This window comes from Pholcus phalangioides, unplaced genomic scaffold (assembly GCF_987345545.1).
Source record: "Pholcus phalangioides strain wild (caught in Gottingen) unplaced genomic scaffold, Ppha-v1.0 ptg000007l_1, whole genome shotgun sequence".
Taxonomy (NCBI): domain Eukaryota; kingdom Metazoa; phylum Arthropoda; class Arachnida; order Araneae; family Pholcidae; genus Pholcus; species Pholcus phalangioides.
In genome coordinates, this window is record NW_028301600.1 from 27,427,282 (window position 1) to 27,454,359 (window position 27,078).

Here is a 27,078-nt window from a genome sequence, read left to right on the forward strand (position 1 = left end):
TTCACATTAAAACCATGTTTATTTTTCATGTTTCGCGTCTCCTCTTTTCCAACTGGCATCGGACCGCGTCTTTATGGTTTATGCCGAAATTGAAAGCGCCCTCTAGTAGTCACCAGCTGCATGTCCGACCATACTTTCTAGGGCAGTGTTTCTCAACCTTTCTGAGCCTGTATAAGAACCAGTAAAATGTCTGAAACAAATTGACAGACCACTTGTGCCCCGTATTACGGGACATTCCTGTAATTTTGGCAATTATATGATAGATATTTTTCATATCTTTGTACCGTTTTTCAAGTTTATTTGGATTTTCAATATTTAATAAAGTCGAGAACAAAAAATGTTTTCATAATATATTATAAAGTATTATATAACTATGACAAAAAAAAATGTTAATATTCATCTCTCAGATCTTTATTTTTCCGGTTCAATGTTTTTTCCACAATTTTTCAGCAATTTTAATAAAAATTGGTGATTGTTCCTACTTCTGGCAACGTAGTATTAATCACAACTGGCGATGCCCATTTTTTTTTTTTTTTTCCTATTCAAGATTCCAGTTTACCGTAGGTATTTTTCTCAATGAAATATAATTCTCAATGGGTAAGACCTTGTGAAGTAGTTGTGTCATATATGTTTCAGTAAAATGAATGTAATTTGGAATGTTTGGTGTTGGGATATTCACTATGGGATATTCTTTAGACCGGAAAATCGGCCGTTGAAACTGAAACATAATCGAAATCGTCCAACTTCAACCTTCCAGGTTGTACTATCTCTTCATGCTTATCAGGAATCCGATCCGTATCTGCGCCGATTATAAAAATATAAGCATGAAAGGGAAATCTCCGTACTAGCGGCATTCTCCCTCCGAAAACAAGCATCATATTTTTCCGAATATTCGGATGACGATAAGGATAGGGCAGACCCACTTCTTAAGCATCGGATGATCGTATTTTCTACTCGCGATGGCGAATAGAAAACACGAAAAATGAAAAATTTATTTCTTGGACTAGGAAATTTATTACGATGACGTAAGTGGTGTTTTTCATTGAAAGAAAACTGCAATTTCGTCGGCTTTTTACAATTGATTGCATGGATTCAATTATAAATCCAAGTGTAGTATACCGTGAAACCTCGCTACTACGATACTCGATATAACGATAATTCCCTCTACAGCTATATTTTTTCGAGTCTTTTCGAGATTTTTTTTCACGGTATATTTCTCGATGCTATAATTATATTATCCTAAAATTATATATATATATATATATATATATAAAATAAATGAAGCAATGTAATAATCACCCGCGTCCATCAGAATGGGCAACAAATTACAACAATACATTTTTATCCCAATGTGATTTTGGTAGTTCCTTATGAAGTACGGCTTAGAAAGAACTTCAATAAATTAATTAGAATGCTGAAATATCTTTCTGAATAATATTTACACGCTGAAAAATATATTTTAATTATAGAAATAACTCGTCATATACTCCTTTTATTTTCTATCCACCCCATTAAAAAAAAAAAGAAAAAAAATGTATCTAGCCGATAGCCCGCTAACACCTTCCATTTTTGACGTTAAATATGTGGAAAGAAACAACAACAAATGTTCTGGACGTGAATTAAAAATGAATTGCGTTGCTGAACAAAAAATTCAGTAAATGTATAGTAGTAGCTGTATATGCCAAGCTTAATTTTTATTGGTCGGTGGTCGATCGGCCAAAGGGAAAAATCGCTTTTCCCTGTGTAGAAAACGATTTCTTTGATTTTCCCTCTTTCACGTCACGTGACGTTAAGGAGTGAGCATACGAATAATTCCTTGGTATCGTTTTTCGGATTATTCTTAACGTCATGCTTATGAACCGATGCTTATAATTCGGATCGGATGAGAATAAGCATGAGCAGGTAGCATATCGAATCCCCCCCCCCATCCTTGTAAAGAATAATTCGAGAGAAACTGACATCTAGCGCTTGCGATTACTATAGGTGTCCATTCCGACAGCACATGCGTATTAGAGACGAATAAATGTTCGAGAATTGATATATTTAATTAGGGCCGGCTAGCAGCAATGGTTGAGCAATTGGTACGACGCAGAACCGAAGGAAACCGAAAGATTCATGGTACACTCGTTTTTCTTCCGTACGGAGGAAACCCCCAAAGAATCATCCGAAGATGTGAAGTTAGGGGGAATAGCGTTCCCCCCGGATTCGAACCATGGACCTTTCTGTTGCCATCGATTCTGCGTCGTACCAACTGCTCAACAATAGCTACTAGCCGGTCCCTATTAAATATATTAATTCTCTCGAATATCTATTCGTCTATAATGCTCATGCGCTTTCAGAATGGACACCTATAGTAATCGTGAGACGTCAGTTTCTCTGTCGGATTGATCTTTACAAAGATGGGGGAGTGGTAAGACCCCAGAATTTTGTCTTTCACGGCTATTATTGTTGCAAGTGGACTTGAAACTCGTAGATGTTTCTAAGGCCGGGATTACACTATAAAAGTTTGATAAAATTTTTTTATAAAACTTGAAAAATGTAACCAATAAGCACATCTGTTACATTCGAGCGAACTTAACTGATCTGCCTATTGGTTGCATTTTTCAAGTTCTATAAACGGACTTTTATCAAACTTTTATAGTGTGATGCCGGCCTTAGTCTAATTTTTCCCACACGAGTGCGTAAAACAATACGAATAAAACTAGCCGCAAATGAAAGAAATATCCCGCTTTCTTCAATTTTCTGAAAACAAAGGAAAAACTTCATTATTTGGGAAACATTATATATTACCGGCTTTCAAGAGCTTACGCTTCTGCTTCTCATCAATACCAAATTCGCACACTAATCTTCCAGTCGCCCATTTTACATATTATAATATCGTTTTTTATGTATCTTTACGACCCATTATCTTCTGCATTCAACAACCAATTGGGACTTGAACTTGTTGATACTGAGAACGAGACGCAATTTGCATACATATAATACACGTAGTAAAAATCCACGACCGGTATTACTGACGTCATTAAATACTTAAGAAAATTTAGTAAAAGAATAAGAATCGGTCTCCATTTCTCTCTGGAGAGAAATACCTTTGCAGAATAAACAATGTTTTAGGCTACGTTTTTGTGTGTTCATCTCTCTATGGCTATTTATTCATTTATCTCCCCAAAAAAACTTGAATTATATATATGCACAATATAAAACGATAAATTCGACACAAAATACGAAAAATTTACTTTTCTGTTTTTTTAATGTTAGATTTTTCACGATCAAAATAACTTTTTCTCCTATACCATTTTCTTATCCTTTTCAAATCGAAAATCAGGGAAAAAATTTCCATTTTATCAAATCCCGTGGGATAAAAATTGGAATATGCTTTGTAAATGAGATGATGCCAAAGAAAAATATATAACGAGGATTAAATATTCACACAGATATATTTAACTCGATTGGAACAAAAATTACTTGTTTTCTGCAGATATACATACGCCAAAGAGATATACATACATTCTGCAGATATACATACGCCAAAGAGATATACATACATTCTGCAGATATACATACGCCATACATATTTCAATCAATCAAAAGAATTGAAATCAATATATTTTGATTAATGATATTAAAACTATTCGGCTTTATTCACTAGCATTGCACAACTTGAGAATCATTAAGGGCAGTATTCACCGACATGGTTTAAACTAGTCAAAATTTTTTGATGAGAGATCAACACGGATTGGTTAAATTCAGGTTTTTAACCAATCTATGTTTATCTCTTATCCAAAAATTGTGACTACAGTTTAAACCATGTCGGTGAATACGACTCTAAGGAACATAACTTTTCTTTGTCATAAATAATGCTGAACATTGTTCAAGGGAATAAATAGTCTAATCCACAGCAGAGAAAATTTGGTATTACTAAACCAAAATGACACATTAAGGAAAAGTATAAGGTGATAAAAAGACCGGTAAGTTCTGTAGAACATCCGGGAAATTCCAGAAAATACGTTTTTCGGTGAGTGGCAATACATCAAGCAGTGTCAACACACAGTATAGCCTCCCTCAAATTGCATGTGCATTTTACAGGGTGATCAGCGAATAAGCCCTTATTTCAAAATTAAATATCTCTACAACAAAGATCAATAGAATTATGCGGTAAACGGTACGTTTATTAGCAAAACTAAGAATGTTGTACAGAAATTTCGGAAATTTAGTTTTTTTTTAATTTTTTAAAATTAAAAAAAAAAACAAAACTGGAGATTTTGGGGTTCCGAAAATCCTCATTTGTGTGAGGAGAAACCACTGCATTCGCCTAAAGTTACTGCATGGGCTGCGGTATGCGCCATGTGTGCTGACAAATTGTTCCAAAATTGTAACGTAACGTTCAGTAGTAATCGTTTCTCGCACGAAGAAGGGGCCGATAATGCCTCTGGCGCATACCGCAGCCCATGCAGTAACTTTAGGCGAATGCAGTGGTTTCTCTTCACACAAACGAGGATTTTCGGAACCCCAAAATCTCCAGTTTTTTTATTTTTAAATTTTAAAAAATTAAAAAAGAACACTAAATTTTCGAAATTTCTGTACAACATTCTTACAGTTTTGCTAATAAACGTACCGTTTACCGCATAATTCTATTCATCTTTGTTGTAGAGATATTTAATTTTGAAATAAGGGCTTATTCGCTGATCACCCTGTAAATGCTCTTCTTAAAACTGTTTGGAGGTGGTAGAGCGAAATTGTTACATTCTCCATGAAAATCAGTTTGCATCTCCTACATTATTCTCTGGTGATCTTTTCCTGCGTGTTACACCGAGAGATCGCAAACGTGTTCGATAGGATCGAGATCCAGAAAATGTACGGCCATGTCTGCGAATGATATCCTCACTTTTCAATACATCAACTACGCTACAGACCGATAACAATAATAGGTCTGAGTTACTACATCTGCTTTGTAAATAAAATAGGGCTCACTAGCTACAAAGTCATAAACATAAATTTTGAATATTGGGTAATTTTTCTAATTGTAACATTTATAACTATTCAAATTTGTATCTACTTTTTTTTTATGTGTTTTATATTCGTGTATTATATATGCATAATATGCATATGCACCTGACACCTCCCAGTCCCTCACCCGGGGCAATAGATAGATAGATAGAACCGCTCACAACCCCGGACTGATGCAAAGCACCTTACTTCCGTTACCTCAAAAGAGGCAGAGTTGTGTCGGAAAAGTTAGCGAAGATTTATAGTGGTGGCTCCCCTTGCCCCGTGCTTGCAAGTTTCGAATTACTCGCGTCGTTCTCCCTATGAAGACAGCCATCAACTCAATGCAACATACAAGCCATTTGACAAAAATGGGTGACTGAATCCAATGACTAGGGAGAAAAATTGCACGTGCGCCCAGTGGCACATAAGGGCCGGAGACCGCAGCCTGGGATTTCAAAAGAAGTTTGGGCAAGAAAGAAGAAGAAGCTGGCATATGTTGAAGTGGGAGAGATTTGAGAATGGTCAAAAAACACAATGTATACAAATTACATATATACAACGCCTCGACTGTGACGGGAAACGAAGAAACAAAGCCTCCGTCCACAGTGCTGAGCAGTTTTGTTTGTCTTTCCTATTACAGAATATGCAATATATACACACACAGAGCCTGCACTGCGACGGGAATAATCAAACAGAGCCTCCGTTGACAGTGCTGGACATTCACATTTGAATTACATGCATACATTATTTACTTTACAAAAATTTATTTTTTTTATACTATTGATAATGCATATAAACATTACTATGAAGGTAGTATTGGGTACAAATATCACCATGAGCTCATACAAATATTACCCGGGGCAATAGCTAAAATTAACAATTGTCGATACAGCCTGGGCGGGGCACGGAATGAAATGCATCTGCTTTGCATTGGTGAACACCGGCCATCCATGTACAAAAAATTGACACCCACCACTCTGCCATGTTCAAACCTGCTGAAAATATATTCGTCGACATTCTGGAGTCACACTTAACCCTTTAAGCGGTTTTTAAAATTTTCGTGCTCCGCATTATAACTGCCACAGTGGAAATTATTAAACCTTGTAGAAATTTTTACCAATTTCAAGAAGAATATTTTTTTTCGATTTTTTGCGATGATATCGCTTTTTCCCCGAAATCAAGAATAATAATTGAAAAAACAAGGAAGGAAAATACTTTATATTTGTTCTTTTATTTATTCTGTACGCATATTCCTTACAACTCCGAAAAAAAACACACAGTCTCTTTCTTATGTTATCAAACTTTGATTAAAAGCTGAGGCCCTACTGTCCCCCATGCTTATAAAAGAGTATCCGAGAGAAACTGACGTTGTGTGTGTCGCGATTACTATAGGTATCCATTCTGAGATGGCGCATGCGCATTAGAAACAAATAGATGTGTGAGAATTGATATATTTAATTAGGGCAGAAACTGCTGAGCAGTTGGTACGACGACGACGCGGAGTCTAAGGCATCCGAAGCGCTATTTTTTCCCTGTTCTACATCTTCAATTTTTTTTGAATGATTATATATAATTTTATTTTTCACTTGCACTCAAAGCTGTTATTAAACGTCCCGACATTCCCCGAGGTGTATTCAGTCACGATGCGCTTTCTGCGGGGGATGGTGTTTCAGCCAGCCGCCCCACACATATTTTATTACTTTTCGCATACTAAAATTAAAGTATTTGAGTTTCGGGATTGTATTGTAATTATTTTTTTAAAAATAAATAAAAAAATGAATTTTTCACAAACGCAACGCCATCGCGAATGTTAAAATACCGTATATATAAAAACTGAAGAGCCAAAAAAACTGGTACAGGCATGCGTATGCAAATAAAGAGATACGGAACCAATCAGAGTACGGCGCTGCGGTCGGCAACGCCTATATAACACAACAAGTGTCTGGCATAGTTGTTAGATCGGTTACTGCTGCTACAATGGCAGGTTATCGAGATTTAAGTGAGTTTGAACGAGGTGTTATAGTCGGCGCACGAGAGATGGGACGAAGCATCTCCGAGGTAGCGATGAAATTTGGATTTTCACGTACGTCCATTTCACGAGTGTACCGTGAATATCGGGAATCCGGTAAAAAAATAAATCTACGACATCGCTGCGGCCGGAAAAAGATCATGCAAGAACGACACCAACGACGACTGACGAGAATCATTAAACGTGACAGACGTGCAACCCTTCTGCAAATTGCTGCAGATTTCAATGCTGGGCCATCAACAAGTGTCAGCGTGCGAACCATTCAACGAAACATCATCGATATGGGCTTTCGGAGCCGAAGGCCCACTCGTGTACCCTTGATAACTGCACGACACAAAGCTTTACGCCACGCCCGGGCCCGACAACACCGACATTGGACTGTTGAGGACTGGAAACACGTTGCCTGGTCTGACGAGTCTCGGTTCCAAATGCTTCGAGCTGATGGGCGTGTACGGGTATGGAGACAACCTCATGAATCCATGGACCCTACATGTCAACAGGGGACTGTTCAAGCTGGTGGAGGCTCTGTGATGGTATGGGGCGTGTGCAGTTGACGTGATATGGGACCCCTGATACGTCTAGATACGACTCTGACAGGTACGTAAGCATCCTGTCTGATCACCTGCACCCATTCATGTCCATTGTGCATTCCGACGGACTTGGACAATTTCAGCAAGACAATGCGACACCCCACACGTCCAGAATTGCTACAAAGTGGCTCCAGAAACACTCTTCTGACTTTAGACACTTCCGCTGGCCACCGAAATCCCCGGACATGAACATTATTGAACATATCTGGGATGCCTTGCAACGTGCTGTTCAGAAGAGATCTCCACCCCCTCTTACTCCTACGGATTCATGGACAACCCTGCAGGATTCATGGTGTCAATTACCTCCAGCACTACTTCAGACATTAGTCGAGTCCATGCCGCATCGTTCACTTCTGCGTGCTCGCGGGGGCCCTACACGATATTAGGCAGGTGTACCAGTTTTTCTGGCTCTTCAGTGTATATAATCCGAATGTCACTCAGTGTTTTCCTTTACTCCTTGAACAAGCATTGTTTTCCCTCCGTGTGTACGGAGGAAAATCCAAAGAATCATTCGAAGATGTAAGGTAAAAGAGGGGTAAAAATAGCTGTACAGTACGGACAGGATTCGAACCATGATCCTTTCGGTTGCCTTGGATTCTGCGTTTTACTCAATGCTCAACAATCGCTACTCTAGCCGATCCCAATTAAATATATCAATTCTGGAACATCTTTCTGTCTCTAATGCGCATGCGCTCTCAGAATAAACAGCTATGGTAATCGCAAGCGCTAGCCGTTAGTTTCCGGGGATAGCAATTGATCAACAGGTTGGAGAGAATGAAAAAGTGCTTGAACATGAAGTCAGCAATAAAGCTATCTGGGCTCGTCATTGCCGAAATGAGGGGGTTTTAAGGACACGAGATATTTCGTGATTGTCAAAATAAAGTGTATCAAGTTAGGCGAAATATTTCGTCATTGCCGCTGTAAATGTTAATCCCTGCCTGCACCATTACACCCCTACAATTAGTTCGTTTGTTAGTAACATGTCCTCTGTTTTCGCCGCACCATTGGATAGTCAAAATCACTCTTAACCGTGAACTGGGATTCCTCAAAGAACATCACCATTGCACAAACTGTTTGGACATATGCGAAAACCACCTGCATCAAATTGAAGTTATCTTCTTTCAAAATGATGCAGACTGACGGAAAGAAGTTTTAGCATTTACAAAGTCTAAGAGATATGTCGTATTATGTGTGATAAAAATATTTTTTGAAATAAATCCTCGTAAAAATGTTATAATTCAGATATAATTATTATGATTGATTTTCAGCTAGCATTATTTTGAATGTTAGCTAATTACGCACTTAAGAGCATTCAATCAAATCATTTCCGACACTAATTTTTGGCACGACAGTATCAACTTAACTTGACTAATAATGCACTTATGCATCTATGATTGAAACAATAGACAAAGTGAATGCAGCAAATTATTTTTGCCAGTTTTTGCACCCTTAATATCTCAATTGTTTTGCTATTTTTCCTTTTTCTATAAGCGTTTTCGTTGCCTATTCACGCATTTTTATCGCTTTTCTTTTTACATGCCTGTTATCACTATTTTTATTCACGTTTTTTAGTTACAGTCATAAATTTCCAAAGCTTATTATCGATGGAAATATTTTTAGTGACTACTTCACATTGAAAATTTTCTAGTGTGCAGAAAGAAGATAATCTCAGCAAAATAATGTTTAAAAAAAATTGAGAGCATTTTATCATTTGTTTTCATCAGTGGAGATGTACGTAACGCACTTGATGGATAACGAAGCTCGCTTTGTTACTTGTTTCAACGTAATGATAATGATAATAATAATTAATAAAAAGGGGCAATGAATAGCCGCTGTTTGAAAGAAAAATAGTAGAACATAAAAGATGTAAGTAGACTTTTGAGAGCAAACTTATTAAAGTGAGAGTTTTTTCAGAGGTTGTTACCGCACAAAAGACAAATGATTCTAAAGTTGTTAGTTCAATAGCTTAGTTAATTAGTGTCAATTAATTATAGCTATATATATATATTGAACTTTTAAATGGAGATTTCTGTGAAACTTTTTTTTTATTTAAAAAACTAGGTTTTACATATTTCACCTTGAGGCGACTGGAGATATTGAAATTAATAAAAGAATATCAACATAGTTGATTAGTTGATTCTGGAAGCTACTGTGAAATAGATTCGTACAACAATATCAGATGATATTATAAGCAAACTGAATTTATTTTTGAAATTAGTAGAGAAAATCGTCGGCGTTCAAGCAAAAGTCATCAAGCCCACAAAAAAATTGATGGACTACTTCAGTTGATTAGAAATTCCAATTAATTATTTCATGATATGAACCACGTACCAGTTATCTAAACATCAGTGAATCTACTCTAGTAGTTAAAAATCGTTAAAATAATTTTTACTATTTTTCATAACGACTCAAAAGTTTAAATTGACAAAATCTCAAACTGTACTTAGTGACTTCTGCTTGAACATCGACAAAATACGAAGTGTAAGTTTTTTGAGAGTTGTTTAATGCTTTTATGCAAATAACTTTGATTGGTTGAGTATAAAACGATCCAAACCTTTGACGAATTCGTGAAAAATCACTGGGATTTGATCAATCTCTTACGTAAGCTGATCGATCTCTTTCACCTCGATCCGGAAATCGAATCTTTTAGGGTCACGTTGGTCTCTTGATTCTCATTTGATAGCGGGATCACTGAATCCACATCTAGGCTCTGTTTTTCGTTTTTATTGTTTTATTTTATTATTTGTCTGCTCTTCAAGAGAAAAATCACCGCGATGGAGAGAGAGTCTCATCAGCCTTTTTCTTCTCTCTCCGTCTAAAAGCATTCTTTTCCGCTGGCTCCTTTTCTTTTAGAAAACTGACAAATGAATAAATTTGAGATTTCACAAAAGAAAAAAGAAAAGCCCTATACTTCAAGTTAATAAATAGGTATTTGCAATCCAAAATATACCAGGTGAAATATCGAGATGCGTGAAGGGCTAAGTAATGTAAAAATAAGATAGTCACCTCATACGTTTATGTTCATCATTGAGCATCGCGTTATCGAAAAGTCACTAATTATAATTACGTTAATGGATTTGAAACATGATTTCTTGAAGAAATCTGAATCTGAGCTATAAATCTTTTTAGCAGGTCGAGCTTATTGTACAAGTAAAAGTAAGGATGGAAGTGTGATCTTCAGTTATTCTTATAGACACATCATACACAAATAGCTACGCGTTGTGTCTAACTTCAACAACTCGTTTCTATTTGGGAAAAACCTACACCCCTACACCTAAAAGCTACCACAGATGTCATAAGCCCGTGGTCTTCATCTTATTCGCAAAGGAAGTCCTTTGCCTGCGTCTTATTAGCACAAAGGGTCCGTGGAACGTAAAGGGTTAAGATCTCTTGCTTTAAATGGTTTTCTATGGCTATAAAGAGTGTCATCAGTTCTTGAGTGATATTTTCAGCGTGTTTTCTTGTCAGGATAGCTGAAATTTCAGCAGTTAATATTATTATTCGTGGTATTTTAAATAGAATAATATATAAATAATAATAGTAATCATTTAACACCTCTTTTTTAATAGAATAACAAATAACAATAATCATTTCACAACACATTTTCATAGCCATAGCATGAACATGTGAAATTGAAATAAGAGTGAATTACACGAATCATAGAGAGTTCATGATCCAATTACAATCTTGAGATAAAGAACGTTCATAATTTATTATTTAAAAATAAAAATTTTCTCTGAAAAAAATCGTAATATCAATTTGCGGAAATTTATATCACCATACTATTCCAAAATATTTTTAACTAAAAAAAAGACTAATGTATAAAATGTTTTCTTCCACCATATTAGCCCGATTCGACGTGTTTTTGAGGGACATATTAAGAACTTATCGGTTTGTTAGAAAGTCTCTGCTAAGAGACTAAAAAAGTCGATTGTGTGAGCGATGTTAAAGTTTCAGTTTTCTCTACAAAATAGAAGCCAAAATGATTGTTCGAAAATAATTTAGTGTCTAGGGACACATGAAAAACTCAACAATTCAAAGTCAATTCCGTTCACTTACATGACGTAAACTAAACGATATATGTCGCTTTATTCAGCCCCCCCCCCCATTTACTCTGTCATTCCACATTTAAAGCAGAAAATATTTCTGTAACATTAAGCTTAAAAGTTTGTGATAACCACAAAAAGTATTAATAGTATCTTTCTTGGGATAATAGACATTGTTTAGAACATTAAATAACTCTATCTCCAAAGTATTCTTTAAAACTCTCTTTCTCAATTTAGAATATCCTGTAATTTTTTTTTCTTTTTTCTATTCTCTATTTCATTTTAGCTAATGTTTGATACAGTTACCATAGCTAATATAAAAGTATTGATATTTGTTCTAAACTTCATCAGCACTCGATAATACTTCTTGGATTTTTTTTTTTTTTTTTGCTCTTTTTCTTTTAAACCATTTGGAAAAGCAAATGTCCTGAAAACACATCAGAAATGGCGGAGTGAAGTTTTCTGCAAATGGAAAGCTCGCTCTGGTTTCATTCATTCATCCTGAATTTGTCCAGTAGAAAAGTAGTTCTAGATGTGATGTGTTTTGTGGTATATGTGTGAGTATGAGTCGGGAGAACCGTAAGGATGTTTTTCGCTTTGCTGGCAGCTTGCCCAGCACAGATGTCAAGGAAAGTCTGCAGGAACAGACGGGAATTTTTGTGAATGAATAGTTATTCCGATGATAACCTTCTCTTTAGAATGTAAAGGTCAAGGATGTAACTCTTATTTTCGATTACAATCTGTGTTTTAAAACTTGCAAGCAAATATTATCCGACTCGAAATGGTATTCGACTGACGTGTCATGCATCAAATCGGCATACGCCCTTATGGCATAAATGTGGTTTCCTCATGCTCATATTCCAAGTGTAAATATCGGTGAATATAGTGTAAATACCAGTCTATAGTTTACAGTCTACAGGTTATTTATATAAAAAAATAAATATTTTTACTGTTATATATATATATATATATATATATATATATGTAATGTAGAATGTTATATGTAGATATGACAGAATTCCTCGGAAGCCGCTTTGTCGAGACGTGTCCGGTTGCTTGCGCTTATCAACTACGACTGAATTGGTATTCAGTATCGATTTTATATTGGTTGTCATGAATATGAATTAATTTCGATCATTCTAACAAGATTGTTGTGTGTAAAGGATTATTCTCAAACGTGAAACTATTCAACTTTTCTTTCACGAAATAACCGACTGAACATATTTGTCTTCATTGAAGCCTTTACGGTATAATATACAAACTCGATTATAACGACCTCGGCTGTAACGACATGTCGCCTATAACGCCAAAAATCGGTGGTCTCAGCTGATTCCGTGCAATGTTAGTGAGCCTTGCTTACAACGACGATGGAAATGCAACGACCTCGGATGTAACGACACATTTTTTATCATTTATGCTTCCATTTTTATAGTGTTTTCCCAAGAAATTGTTAGAACGAGAGCTAATTTTTGGAATCGGAGTTCGGGAACAGGGAATGCTCTCATCTGTTATTAACTAATTTCGCCCTTTCAGACTTTTATTATAAAAATAGCCTGTCTTCTCTGTTTTTTTTTCAACGAAGTTTACTTTTATTTATAATTAAATACATAGGTTGATTTTTTAGTATTGGCACATAATATACATGTAAGGTTATAAGTATCGAAGGTTTCACATTCCTTCGATGTAGCTACCAGCATTGCGTACAACGTGTTTCCAGCGATGCGGAAGCCTGTGAATATCGTTGGCACTGCCTATTCTGTGGATGGTGCGAAAAGAGCAATCTATTGTCTGAAGAACATTTTCGACTGTTCGGAAACGAATCTCACGAAGTGGATCCTTCATCTTAGAGATTAGGTCAAAGTCGCAGGAACCTTTACCCGGAGATTATGGCGGTTGGCAGAGCACTTCTCACACAGCCCCAGCAACTGAACAAATCAGACAGATCCTTCTGCATACACCCTTGCATTGCCGTGCAGAATAATGGATGGGTCATGCATAAAGTAAAGTCTCGTCGTTTTCTCTTGTAGTCCTTGATGACACTGTTGTGCATTGCGACCTCTAGCACATTCAAATTTTTAACCAGAACATTGCACATTAACGAAATCATTGCAACTATATTCCGCGACCGGATCATTTACAACTGTTCCTGTTAACACTGCGTACGCGCGTGTAGGGGAAGGGCGAGTTCATTTGCTCTGAGGGAAGGTAGGCATTTAATTTACTTGTAGTATAAACGACATGGCCTGGCTTCGTTTCACGCTGTCGCTACAACATTGTTGCCGCTGTTAAAAAAATCAACCCATGTATAATAATTTTTATGAAAATTAGGGACGAAGATAATTTGCATAATTTAGAAATTATATTACGATATATATGATTGTGTTTATAAATATAAATACTCATCAAGCATGTGGCGTGTTCAACCTTTTTTTTTTGTCGTGATTAAATTTCAATTCACATCAGACTTGCTGTAGCACATTGTGTACTGTCAAGTACTGCTTATTAGCAATAACTGGAAATTTCTCGGACAATTAGCAATATTAGCAATGTCCCGTGTTTATGATCCAATTTCCCGCATTTTTCGCGATGAAATACGGTCACTTCAAATCGTAAGAGAATTTCAATTTCGTGTATTGTATTTGACTGCCCCGGTTGTAACGACACCTCGGTTTTGACGTGAATGGATCTTTTAAATCACCGGACGATACTGGGAGCATTCGCAAAAAGTTGCGTGAAGAAATTCTTTAAACGCTCATACCTCAGTACTATACTCATCGCAAGTGAAAAGCAATGGTATCGTCAGGTGCAGATTGCAAAGGCGCATTCAGTGGTGTTGCTTAGGTTACAATATTTCTTCTCGTCTGCTCTGATTTGTAACAAATTATTTTTCGCTATATTTAAAGCAGTTCACAACAAAAATGGATGACATTGGTATCGTTTGTTAGCTCTTACAAAGACAAAACCGATTATAATGACATAATGTCATTATGTCAGTTCCTACCACGCGATTCAAGGCTCAAAAACTGTATTCACGTCAAAACTCTTGTGAACTACCCCAATTTTTTCGACAAAATTGCACGGAATCTTCCATGTCGTTATAATCGAGTTTAACTATATCTTCGATTTTCTTACTGTCATGAAAGTGTGAAATAATAATGATTTTTTAAATGTTCCTTTGATCGCAATCACTACGTTACCATGGTTCGAAATCTTTAGAATTTCAACTTTCGTTTTCGTGATAGGAGGAAAGACGTTCATTGTTGAGGAAAAAAATATTTTATTCTTATTTCTCTTGGTAAACTCACGTCACTGTTGTCGAAACAAGCAGAGCGTAATCACCGTTACGCTACTGTATTTTTCCTAGAGCGGCTTCAGTTATGTTTATGTGGTTTGTTGTAATCCTAGACAATTTCTTGGTCCCATAGGGAAAATGTGACCTTCCTTAACGAGAATTTTTTTTTCCAGGTTTTTGTCAGGTCAAATTTGTTGATTATGTCATGGTGTCTCGTTGTCTAGAAATCATGAAATTTATTTTTTAATGGTACTGTGTGAGTTTAAATGATAATCGATTTCAAAATTATAGTTTCCTCAAAGACATATAATAATATTTATATTGCAGTATGCAAATGATATAGACGTTTTTCGTAATACGTTTCATTTTTAAGATAAAAATTAGCAAGTAAATACCATATTTTTCTTACAGTACTCAAAATATTCTTCATATAAATCTCGACTGATTTGATCCAGTAACGCAATAATGTCTCACATACGACATTTTGAATTCAATCGAACTTCGCATTCATTGTTATCGGATCGCTACACACACGTACAAATATTACTCTTATTTATTTCACCCTTTATATTTAAATTACTGTCTGGATAAATATAAAAGAATTTCCTAATAAAACACATGAAAATCCGATATATTTATTCTTTTTCCTGTCGTAAAAACTTAATTAAATTAGCACGACACGAGTTCCAGCTAATGCTTTCTAGAATAGACTTTGGATGGCTTAATCTACTTATCGAAACATAGTATTGTAAAAGAAATGTTTGGCAAATAACAATAGAGTACAGAGGTATTTCAAACTTATTTTCCTATACCGCCGATTCTTAAACTCTGTTAAATTGATAATCAAACAGTTTATTTAGTTTCATTTCTTAATATATCGGATTCTGATGTTCCACGGTCTGTAGAAATTTTTTGGATTTATTTTTGTTCAACATCCAATTTTTTGGATTTATTTTTGTCATTTACGAGTGAAACACTAGTATTAATAATATCCCTCCTTACACAGATAGGATTATCTATTTGTTTCAATAAGCGTAAGGTATACAGGGTATACAGTCTGTCTCAAATTTTTTGCACAGCGAATATCTATGAAGCCGTTAACTTTAGAAACATACTTTTAATTACGAGAAATTTTCAAATGATGTGCGTTTACTTAAAATGCCTTAAATTTCCCAAGGGGTCAATATATATATATATATATATATATATATATATATATACATGATGAAATATTATACAATGCCCATAAAATGTATTTATGGTTGTCTTATTCTAAGTATGGATAGCTCCTCGATTTACCCCAACATGTTTATCGTATTTCTTTTTAGACGTGTCAGTATTTACTGCCTCCGGGGGTAAGCTATTCCATTTGTTAACAACCCTATTAGAGAAAAATTCCCTGTGACACCATAACCTAGAACTGTCCCTTACCAAACGATACTGCAAGATTCATTGAAAGACTGGCTACTTGTGGAGATGAAGATTACAAGGAAGAAAATTCATCACTGCCCCCACGGGGACCCGATCTCTCGCTTGCCGGACGAGTGCTCTACCATCTAAGCTATGGAAGAAGATAGAATATTTCAACCTTGGAGCGTATATATATGTTGAAAGGCTCCGTACATGGACGGCGGCAGCAATCAACTAATAGCTCGTGAATGGCAAAGACCACCAGATGGCCACATGCATATAGATTATATGCATTACATGATTATGTATGGATTATAATCGTGGAGGTTCCTCAAGGAAATTTCCTTAAGCCTATACTTTTTTCATTTTTTACCGATAAATTCGATCACGGTATCGAAGGGATTATCAGCAAATTCGCAGATGACGTGAAGCTAATGGGGAATCCAAGCGATAGGGAGAGGCTCCAGACGAACTTAAATATGATTGTGGCATAGGCAAATGAATGGAGCTTGACGTTTAGAGTTGCTATGTGCATGGTCGCTCATTTTGGTTCGAACAACCCACGTTTCATTTATGAGTTGAATCCCGGATGCAAATAGGGTCACCGATTTGGGAATTCCCATTGAAGAGTGGCTCAGGTTTTCTGAACATTGTTTAGCGGTGGTCAAAAAGTCGAATAGTATATGCTCAGTTTCATTCTTAAAAAGGTCTCTTCGCGTTCTCGTGAAGTCATTTTTCCGCTTTTCCGAATCTTAGTTCGTCTTGGACTGGAGTATGCCGTATGATTTTACGGCAGAGGGACATAGACTTGGTTGAGGGGGTGCTGAGAAGAGCTACGCGTGCTCTGGTTGGTAGACAAGGTTCTCGAGCTTTGAATTAAGACTTGATTTCTTGAATGTTTACAATGTTGGAGGAACACAAGTGTCGGGGGGGGGGGGATATGATTGAAGTGTTTAAATTTTTCAACGGAATGGATAGAATACATCATTATTAATACACCGTCAATCAACTGCTTCTACAAGGGCACACCAGCATCGTTTAGTAAGGGACAATTCCAGGTTGTGGTGTCGAAGGGAGTTTTTCTATACTGGAGTTGTTAATAAATGGAATAGCTTACACCCGGGGGGTCGTAGGTAATACTAATACAACTGACACTTCATATTGAGATAAATTAAGAACCTATCCATACTTAGCTTAAGACAACAATAATCTTTGTTATGAGTAGTGCATTTTATATAGTATTAATCATTAGTTTTTTTTTCCTTCTTGATACGTATATGCTTTTGCATTGGGTTGCTGTATTTTGGTTATATTTGACATACATATTTTTTATGGGCATCTTTTTTCAGCCATCTCGTAGAGCAATTTGCCTGTTGTGGCATTTGTGTTTGTATTTGTATAAGTTGCCAAAACATGATGACTTTATATGTTTAGTATCTCGATAAATATTGCATTTAAAAATATGAAAATTTTTTTTGCAAATGATTTTCCAGAATGGGATCCACATTTCAATAAGTGGAAGTTTTACCACACGGGGGAGAGACTGTATTAAAAATTAATTGCTTTATGTTTTATGTATACGACCTTTCATACAAATTTTGAGATTTTAAGTAACTGCATGCCATATTTGGAAACTTTTTGTAATTGAAAGTATGTTTCTACTGCCACAACGTGACAGATATCTGCCGTGCAAACAATTTTGGACATCCTGTATACAACTTATGTATAAGTTTGTTGTTCAGCAAGTGTGTTCCGTTAATCTCATTATCGTTCAATACAAATACGCCGTCAATTGTGTGGGCGTTAATTTTGATTTTATTTGAGATGTATTATAAGACCTCATGTTCAGATGTGTGAACACGTAGAATTTTAAAAAAAAACCACAGGAAAAAGCCAATGCTATTTCTAATAAGGCAATAAAAAACTTTTTTGTGTTGATGCTTATTGAATACTGTGTTGCTAAGCCAAAATACGGGATGTTTTAGTACTTGAAAATCAATGAACTTGTTACCATTAAAATACTGACTGTGTGTGAAATCGAAAACTAATCACGTAAGTACCACTGCAATTCATTTTCAACAAATTGGATATGAATTTTTCGGAAGTGAAGCGTAGCTGCTCCATGGTTGGACGTTGATACATTTCAAATAAATCGTTCGATTCACTTACTATATTCTGCAATATATATTTAATTTTTTTCTTAACTACAAGTATAAAGATCTGTCATTATGAATCGTTAATTATGCATAATCACCCATCATCTCGGTAAGTTTGATAAATTTCACTGCATTTATCACTTTTACCGGCGATTAAGCATAATTTCCAAATGAAATTTGTTATATATTATGAATTTATATAATCAGCCATGAAAACTAAACTTTTATCCCCCCACGCAACAACTGTACTTTAAAGTACCAGGTTAAATTGTTTGAAGAAAAGTACTTTTTTATTTTCTTTTGTCTTTAATTAGAACTAAAATGACCTCCCAAATACATTATAATTATTTATTTTATCATCATTATATTCATACTTTTTATTAATATTTATTACCATTATCTTCTTTTTGTTCATAATGTGATATAGTGTAAAATGTTAAAATAAATGTGAAGAAGATTAAAAAAAAAAAAATTCTGTGTGTGTCTTGTAAGCGTTGGCTTTCTTCATGTATGCAAATATAACCAACATTACCGAATGAATTCATCATGCTAGACAAGTTTAAGCATAATGTCCGGAAAATTTAAATGATTCGTTGACGATTTATCATATTTCCCAATACCAGCTGGGTATTATACATAATCACAATGTGATAAATTCTCAGTACTTATCAAACTTACCAAAATGGTCGGTGATTATGCATATTTTAACCGACGATTACGCATAATCACCGGATTTATCACTTTTACCGTAACATATATAGTACATTCGGGTAATATAGAATACCAGGTTTTTCTTGCTTTCGGGTATGGCCTCCAAGTGGAACAGTGATAAACAACTTTAAAATGTACCCAGATGCTATAGAGCAGGGATCGGCAATCTTTTCTGGCTGCGGGTCAGAACCAACCAAAATGTGTGTATTAAGAAGACGTTTTGGGTATATATACTTTATATACCCGAATATAATTATATTTTATTTTCAAAACTCAAGTGGGTCACTTAAAATTATGAAATGGGTCACTCGGTGACCCGCGGGTCATAGGTTGCCCAAGCCTGCTATAGAGCATACATGCTTAACCCAATACCCGCGGGCCAAATATGGCCTTCCGATTCATCTAATGTGTCCCGCGACGTGTAACCTAATTTTGTGAAAATGTAATAAGCAGCAGATTTCCAGATCAACTTACTGACCCGTGGTGCATTTTCAGACCACTTGAGTGAACCGCAGCACAGTTCCAGATAACTCAAAGGGCTCGCAGCACATTTTTAGACACCATGAGTGACCCACGGCACAGTTAAAAAGCACTTGAGCAATTGCACAATTCCAGCGCACTTAAGTGACCCACGGAATATTTACAGATCAACGTGGCACAGTTTTAGAGCACTTGAGCTACCCGCGGTTCAGTTCTAGGTCGCACAAGTGGCCTTGGCACATCTATAGATCACTTAAGTAACCTGTGTCGCTGTTCCAGATCACTTTACAAAGTGATTTGCGACACGTTTTCAAATCAACGAGAAGTGGGCTGCACTCACCTAAAGGTTGAACACCCTTGCTATAGAATCAGTGTCACTCGGTAGTCACCATCATCATCGCTGCTATAGGAGAATATTTGTTTTTCTACTTCCAGAAATATTTGCTTAGCCAAGTTTTAAAAAGTGTTTATTAATTATTCGAAATGTGCCCAATAATTTGAAACTATGCATAATGTATATCACAAGTGTTGCATTTTATTGTGCTGTATTCGTTTTTAGCTAGTGATTCTTTCCGATTAGATGGAACGCTATTTTTTCACAGATGGTGTGTGTGTGTGTTTCGTTTAATATGAATAATATAAGTATTATCCGAGTTCGGCTAGAGAATCTTCTTTCTTAAGACAGAAGAGGAAAGGTCTAGAAATAATGTGTGTCCTGTTCGTTGTCGCCCTACCTTGACTGTTTTGGGATAGGGTAGGGAGATTGCATTTTTGACTTTTGTAAGTAGACTATGAAACCATATCGCGCACTATCAACTACAAAAACAAGCGATGAAATTTTCATTTTTCATTTGCCACAAACTCATTAATTTGTTTTTTCGAGCAACTCGAATTGGTTTTCTTCATTTAGTTCCCTATTATAGTGTTTCTCAACCACCGGGCCGCGGCCTAGTACCGGTCCTTAACATTAGTCATACTGGGCCGTGAGTGATTCGGAGTTTCATTTTTCCAATTAATTTCTTGTTAGTTGTGTGTAGGACCTTGCCTTTCACTTACACAAAAGAAACTTACCTGGCCGCGGGCTTCCAAACGTTAAGAATCACTACCCTATTCCATATTACCCGACACTATTCCATATTACCCCACGAAAATGATTTTTCATGCTTTTTTTTTCTTAGTTATAATATTTATTTTTAAATACGATAAACTTGTCATTGCAAAGACAAAAAACAATATTTTATATACAGGTTTTAGGTTTCTATCATGTTTCAAATTGAAATAATCACGAAAAATAAAAGTGGTATTCCATATTACCCGCGAATCTACTATATATATTTCATTTAAGAAGTTTGTCAAATAAATGATTATTTCGCAATTGAAAAGTATTAAAAACGTTCAAGTAGAACTTTTTGTCTCTCTCTCGTAAGATTATATCAATTCGACTTAAAAAGTTCTTTTGGAGCAAACAAGTCGTTCAATCTGACTACGGAAACGGTGGTTTTCTGTTTTATCTTCTGTGAGCAATAGGTTTTCACTGTTGAAAAACAAATTCTTTCCTATTGTGCTCTGATCTTAAATTACTCAAACTTAGTGAAAATCTATCACGGAAACAGAGGAAAAGTGTCTGAAGAATTTCGGAAAGACGATTCAATACGTTCTCAATACAGCAGAAAAACCTTATCTCTCAATGTTTATACTGTAGGTTTTTATTTATTTATTTTTCTTTGGTCATTTCTCATCATTGTTCAATCTACACGTGGGACAGACTCGATGTCGGAATCACGTCTTTTCAAGAATTTGAAACAACGAAACTTAATGTTCTCTAAATCTCAAATGATATGTTATTCCTTTATTTTTTCGGATTCCTTTCTTTTGTTCACCTAAAAAAAACTTTTTTTATTACAGTAGAACCTCTATTCAACAAATCGGAAGAAACGGATAATTTTATTCGTTAAATCGAGGAACTCGTAAATCGGGGGTTGAATTGATCAGCAGCATAAACATGCTGGAAACGGCAAATTTTAAAAGCTACTTAATGTGGGGTTGCTATTACAACGTATTTCTCTTATTTCTGACAACAATTGGAAAATATATACAGGGTGGGCAAAAAGTCCGTTGAAACTTCAAAAATTCATAAAAACCGGAAAAATAACCGAAATTAAAAACGGTTTGCAGGGTTAGAATCGCTAGGTCACGGGAATTTTTTTGAGACAGGAAAAAAGAGACTCGAAAAACAACTGATAGGTGGCGCTGACGTACACAAGTCAAAGACAAGATACGAAAATAACGAACAGAATGCCTCCAAGTCGTTTATTACACCAGTATGTGTTCCACATGACCACCACCACAGGGGATAACACGTTGCATGTGATTCACAAATCCAGCAACGGCAGAGTGCAGCAGGTCAACACAGACTGTTTATAACTGTGAACTGATTGTGGATTAGGAGCGCAAGTTCTTATAACCGTCTCGATTGCATATTTCCACTGAAGTCGCTCGTACCAGTGCCACCTATCGGCTGTTTTTGAGGGTTTTTCCTGTCAAAAAAATTCCTGTGGCCTAGTGGTGACCCTGCAAACCGTTTCTTATTCCGGTTTTTTTTCGGTTTTTATTCATTTTTAAAGTTTCTGCGGACTTTTTGCCCACCCTGTATAAAATTAAGAATAAAGTCAAGATGCATGAAAAAATTGCTTGATAGAAGTTTGTTTGGTACGTCCAACACTTAAATGAAATTACGTCGAAATTGTCATTTTTTCACTAACTGAAAAAGGCTTTTTTTTCAGGTGACCCTGCTTGTCAAGGCAAAGCATAAACTTGAAGTAACTTGGTTTAGGTTTATTGACTGAAGTCCGAATATGCGGACGGCACATTGTTTTATGGTATTGGTGTACACCAATTGGCCACTGAAACCTTTTCACACCACGTTTGATTGAAAAGCAACAGAGAGATTCCTGATCACCATTTTTTTTTCTGAAGGGTCAAATCCTGGGAATTTAAATCAAATTTTCGAATTGTCGTTTCGGGTGACGAGAAATAATAAAAAAAATTGAGTGCAATTCGAAAAATGTTCGTGATATTTGGTCATCGTTAAATAGGGGCTAGACTTCAGGGGCCAGAATTTCGGGAAAAAAATCGTCAAATAAAGAAATTTGTTGAATCAGAGTTCGTTATATCGAGGTCTGATTGTACTTTATTAATTCCAGTCTGTGACTTTATATACGGTTTTAAAATATTATTCAAAATTTGTTTCTTTTAAGTGCGTTTTTCAAGTTGAGTGACGGAAAATTGTCGCAATCGAAATCAATTCAATTACTTCTCTTTCCAAACTTGCATTTCTTGATTCAATATCCATTATAGAATACGGTTTTGATGTATTATATTACTTAGGATATTTATATCCAACCATACTAATCGATCTAGCTATTACAATTTCTTGATGCTGTTCATTAAATTATGCACAGGAAACATGGTAGACGGTAATTATAGAAGAGGAAAAATATATAGATGGAAATTGAGTCATTCTTCGAGAATGTCTATTAAATGATTATTACTCATATCTGGAGGCATATTAATTAGTGATTGCATCGAAGAGGTTTCCGTTGACTTTCAAACTCGGTTATATCGGCATGGAAGATTCCGTGAAGTTTAAGCGTTATAACCGAGATGTCGTTACAATTGAGGTTGGCTTTTTCAAGATTTTTTTTTTTTTGAAAAAAAATATAATCACAAGCAAGCAAATACTGTTCGTTGTTATTTCATTATGAGTAGAGTGATTATATTGATCAAGAAAAATACGATTAAAAAGATCGTAAATACGGGGCATTCATAATTCGTGAAAAAAAATGATGCAAATTGTTAGCAATTTGTGTCGTTATATCTGAGGTCGCTGCGTTTTCATCGCCGTTCGAAGCAAGGTTTATTAACATTATTCTCCAAGAGAATCAGCCCAGGGACCGCAAATTATTTATATTATATCCAAGGCGTCGTTACAATCTAGTTTGACTGATTTCACTGACTAGTTTGTATGATTTTTAATTGTTTCATTTTTTTTATGAACAGGCTCAAAGACTAAACCAGGGGTCTTCAACCTTTCAGATACGGCGGTCCAAATTGAAACTTCCCACAAAGCCTGCGGCCACCAACTCAAGAAATTTAGTGCCATCTTAATAGAAGGGGTCAATAGCGTCCCCGAGTTAAACGGGGGCAGAAGTATTTAAAAACTTTTATTTATTCTGAAATTATTTCTTTTATTAATTATCAATTTTTATTAGTTCTAAAATAATTTTTCACTAGTTCTGAAATAATTTTTTCACTAATTCTGAAAAAGTTTTTGATTAATTAATTAATGATTAAATTGATTAATTCTGAGAATAATTTTAATCTGAAATCACTAAATGATTTTAAATGATTCATCATTATTTATTTATTTCGATTCTGAAATTATTTTCCTTCTCAATATTTTTTGAAATTATTTCTTTCAATAATTATGTGATTATTCTTTTATTAACTATGAAATAATTTCTATCTCAGAAATTATTAAATTATTTCTCTCGATGAAGTCATATTAATATTTATATTATTTTCTCATATAAGTTATTTTTTACACTAATTCTGAAATTGTTTGTTTCGAAACTTCTAAAATTATCTTTCGGTAACTCTGAATTTTTATCAATTTGTTCCGGAATTACTTATTTCATCAATTCCAGAAATATTATTTTTTTTCAACAATTTTCTGAAACTGATTGGCGGGCCACGACAAAAAATCTGAGATCCGTGTGTGGCCCGCAGACCATACGTTGAAGACCCCTGGTCTAAACGAAAGGATACGGATGAATATATAATTTAACAATAAGCTGTGCAAAAATGCATGATAAGATAATACAAAAAAATTAATCTATTTTACTCATTAGTATAATCAAGTATTAACCCTAAATGCTCAATTTTTTTTCAGCCTGATAATTTTTTTATAGTTAATGAAACGTATTAAGAGCCGGAAAAATTGGTTTTTTAATCTAATTTCGAATTTTATTACTTATGCAGGGTCTTACTGAAGACATGCAAAGCCTCAAAAATCTCACATAAAATAAATGTATCGAAGTAATATTAATTTTTCCAAATATTTAAACATCTTCTTGGTGATTCATTCTTCTACTGTAAAAAAAACAATCGGATTGCAAATTTTCAAGGTGAAAAAGAAAAATGCAAACAAAAACATTTTAACAAATTCGCAAAATCATAGCCACACAGGCTCAGCAAAAAACAGAGTTGTTGTCGTTAATTGAGACATCTACCAGCAAATTCAAAATATAAAATGGAAAGAATATCACCTCACCTTATGTGTAAAGGTGATTCTGAATTTTTATCTTCGAACTCGCTGCAGTACTGAACGTTTAAATTAAAGAACCCTTTGCACATATGCAAAGCTACGCATTTAAGTGTTGAAGGATTTGGCATTTGCACATCTTTAATATTGCTCACTGCAACTTCACTGCGTACTTGGTATCAATTATATATATATACATATAAAGATTACCAAACATCACTCATAGTATGCGGTTTCTGTCTTGACATTAGGGCTGAAAACAATTGTGGGCAAAATATCAACAAGCATAAAAACTTACCCACATATCCAAGAATGTCTTCTCCTCGGAACCGAATGGGGAATCACCAGGAATCCCAAGCCAGATGAATGACTAGGCCTTCGTCCTTCAGATGGATTCTTATCGCAATCTTCTTCATCTTCTTCTTGAACGTTTATCAACGGTAAACTCTTTTCTTCTCCTCCTTCAGCCATTTTGAATTTCATCAATTATTATGATGTGAATAATTTAATTGTACATAGCTCAAAATTCTGAATAATCACGGTGGCAAAAAAAAAATTAAATAAACATGATCGAGTTCTTTGTAAAAAGAATGTTTGTCCTTCAGCTAAAAGACACAGTATGTCCCAGTGATTTTCATCAATGTGAATTTAGTTCCTAATTGATGCATTTCATGAGATTTTTGATTGATCGTCATAATCGGCAACATTTCTAGAGGTCAAAGCATTCTATAGTCTGTCTTTTATTTTTCTCAAAGTTGCTAATCAATTCTTGAGGAAGCTTTCTTTGCCCACGCTTGCTTGCACGTGTTCGCCGTCGAACCGTGAAAAAATATATATATAATCTTAAGCATATATATATAATCTTAAGCATATATATAACATATATAAGAATCGTCACACTAGCTTGAAAAACTTGTCAGTAGGTAGTAGCAGATGCAGCTGAACCGGCTAATGTAATGCGAGAGGAACAGAGAAAAGAAAAGAGAAAAAAAAATAGATATAGTACCTAAACAGTTTATCCAACTGCAACGTCACTTCTTAAAAAAATCGTGTCACCAAAGGCCTTGGTTCGAATCATCGGACTCACGAACAGTATTGTTAACTGTCTCCAACAAGTGATACGAAAACTTCCGGGATATCAAACGGTATCCACTGTCCAACCCCCAGGAGAAGCGTCTTGGTGTCGACAAGAGTATGCGCAATTTCTATCACTTTCACACGTACAAGAAATCGACCTTGAAGTCTTTGAGAAAACGTGTGTGTTGCCCTCATCCGAAACAAACAAACTAAATAAAAACTTAAGAACACGAAATAATTTCTTCTTCTTCTTCACAGAATCACAGTTTTCACGGAAAATAAAAATTAAGAAACAATTTTTTCTTTAATTATTTCCGTAAATATCTTATCGTTGTCTTTACGTCATGACTAATTATTTTGAAATTGATCATTTCCTAAATCATTTTCCTTCACGTAACGTGCCACAAAACTCTTTAAAAAGAAGAAGTAATAAAAAAAAGAAGTTCCGTATTACCTTTCAAAAAACGGGACGAAAAACTTTTTCTTCGTCTTCGGTCACTTAACTTTGCGGACAAGTTTCGTTCCGGGACAACTTGGCCACTACTTGAACATAGTCCATCACTATTTCTCTCGATAATTCTCGTTTTTATTATATAGTTCTGTTTTTTCTACCCCCAGTAAAAATTGGCTTAATTCCCGTCGGGAACCAAAACAATGTAGGATATTCAGCAGCAACAACAATAACAACGTGGTGAACTTAAAAGTCAGAGAAGTATTTGCCCGAGAGGTTTCACGCAACTGATCCGATTCACGGTTCGAGAGACAGTGGCGCCCTTCGCCGCCCATCGAATCGATTCACTCCCCTACTCTTTTTCTACCCCCCTCGGCAAAACGACGCTCTTTCGACTAAATGATCACGTGGTTCCACAAACGATGTATGGAGTAGTGTGTGCGTGTGTGTGTTTTTAGGGGCACCCGCTTCCGATTTCCTTCACACATATACATGATGTGTGAAAACTGTTTCTCTGGAATGAC

At 35.5% G+C, this 27,078-nt stretch overlaps 1 protein-coding gene across 3 annotated transcripts in view; it reads right to left on the bottom strand.

The window, feature by feature from the left end:
• Positions 1 to 27,078, bottom strand: part of LOC149085130 (3',5'-cyclic-AMP phosphodiesterase-like) — a 342,555-nt gene that overhangs the window by 262,963 nt on the left and 52,514 nt on the right. Inside the window, exon 1 of one of the 3 annotated variants that reach the window (XM_089232945.1) lies at positions 25,325 to 26,832. The exons of the other annotated variants lie outside the window; for them this stretch is intronic. Within the exon in view, the coding sequence (XP_089089071.1) occupies positions 25,325 to 25,509 (185 nt within the window). The 5' untranslated portion in view covers positions 25,510 to 26,832. Of the gene's footprint in view, positions 1 to 25,324; positions 26,833 to 27,078 lie in introns of those variants that run through there. 3 annotated transcript variants of the gene reach the window in all.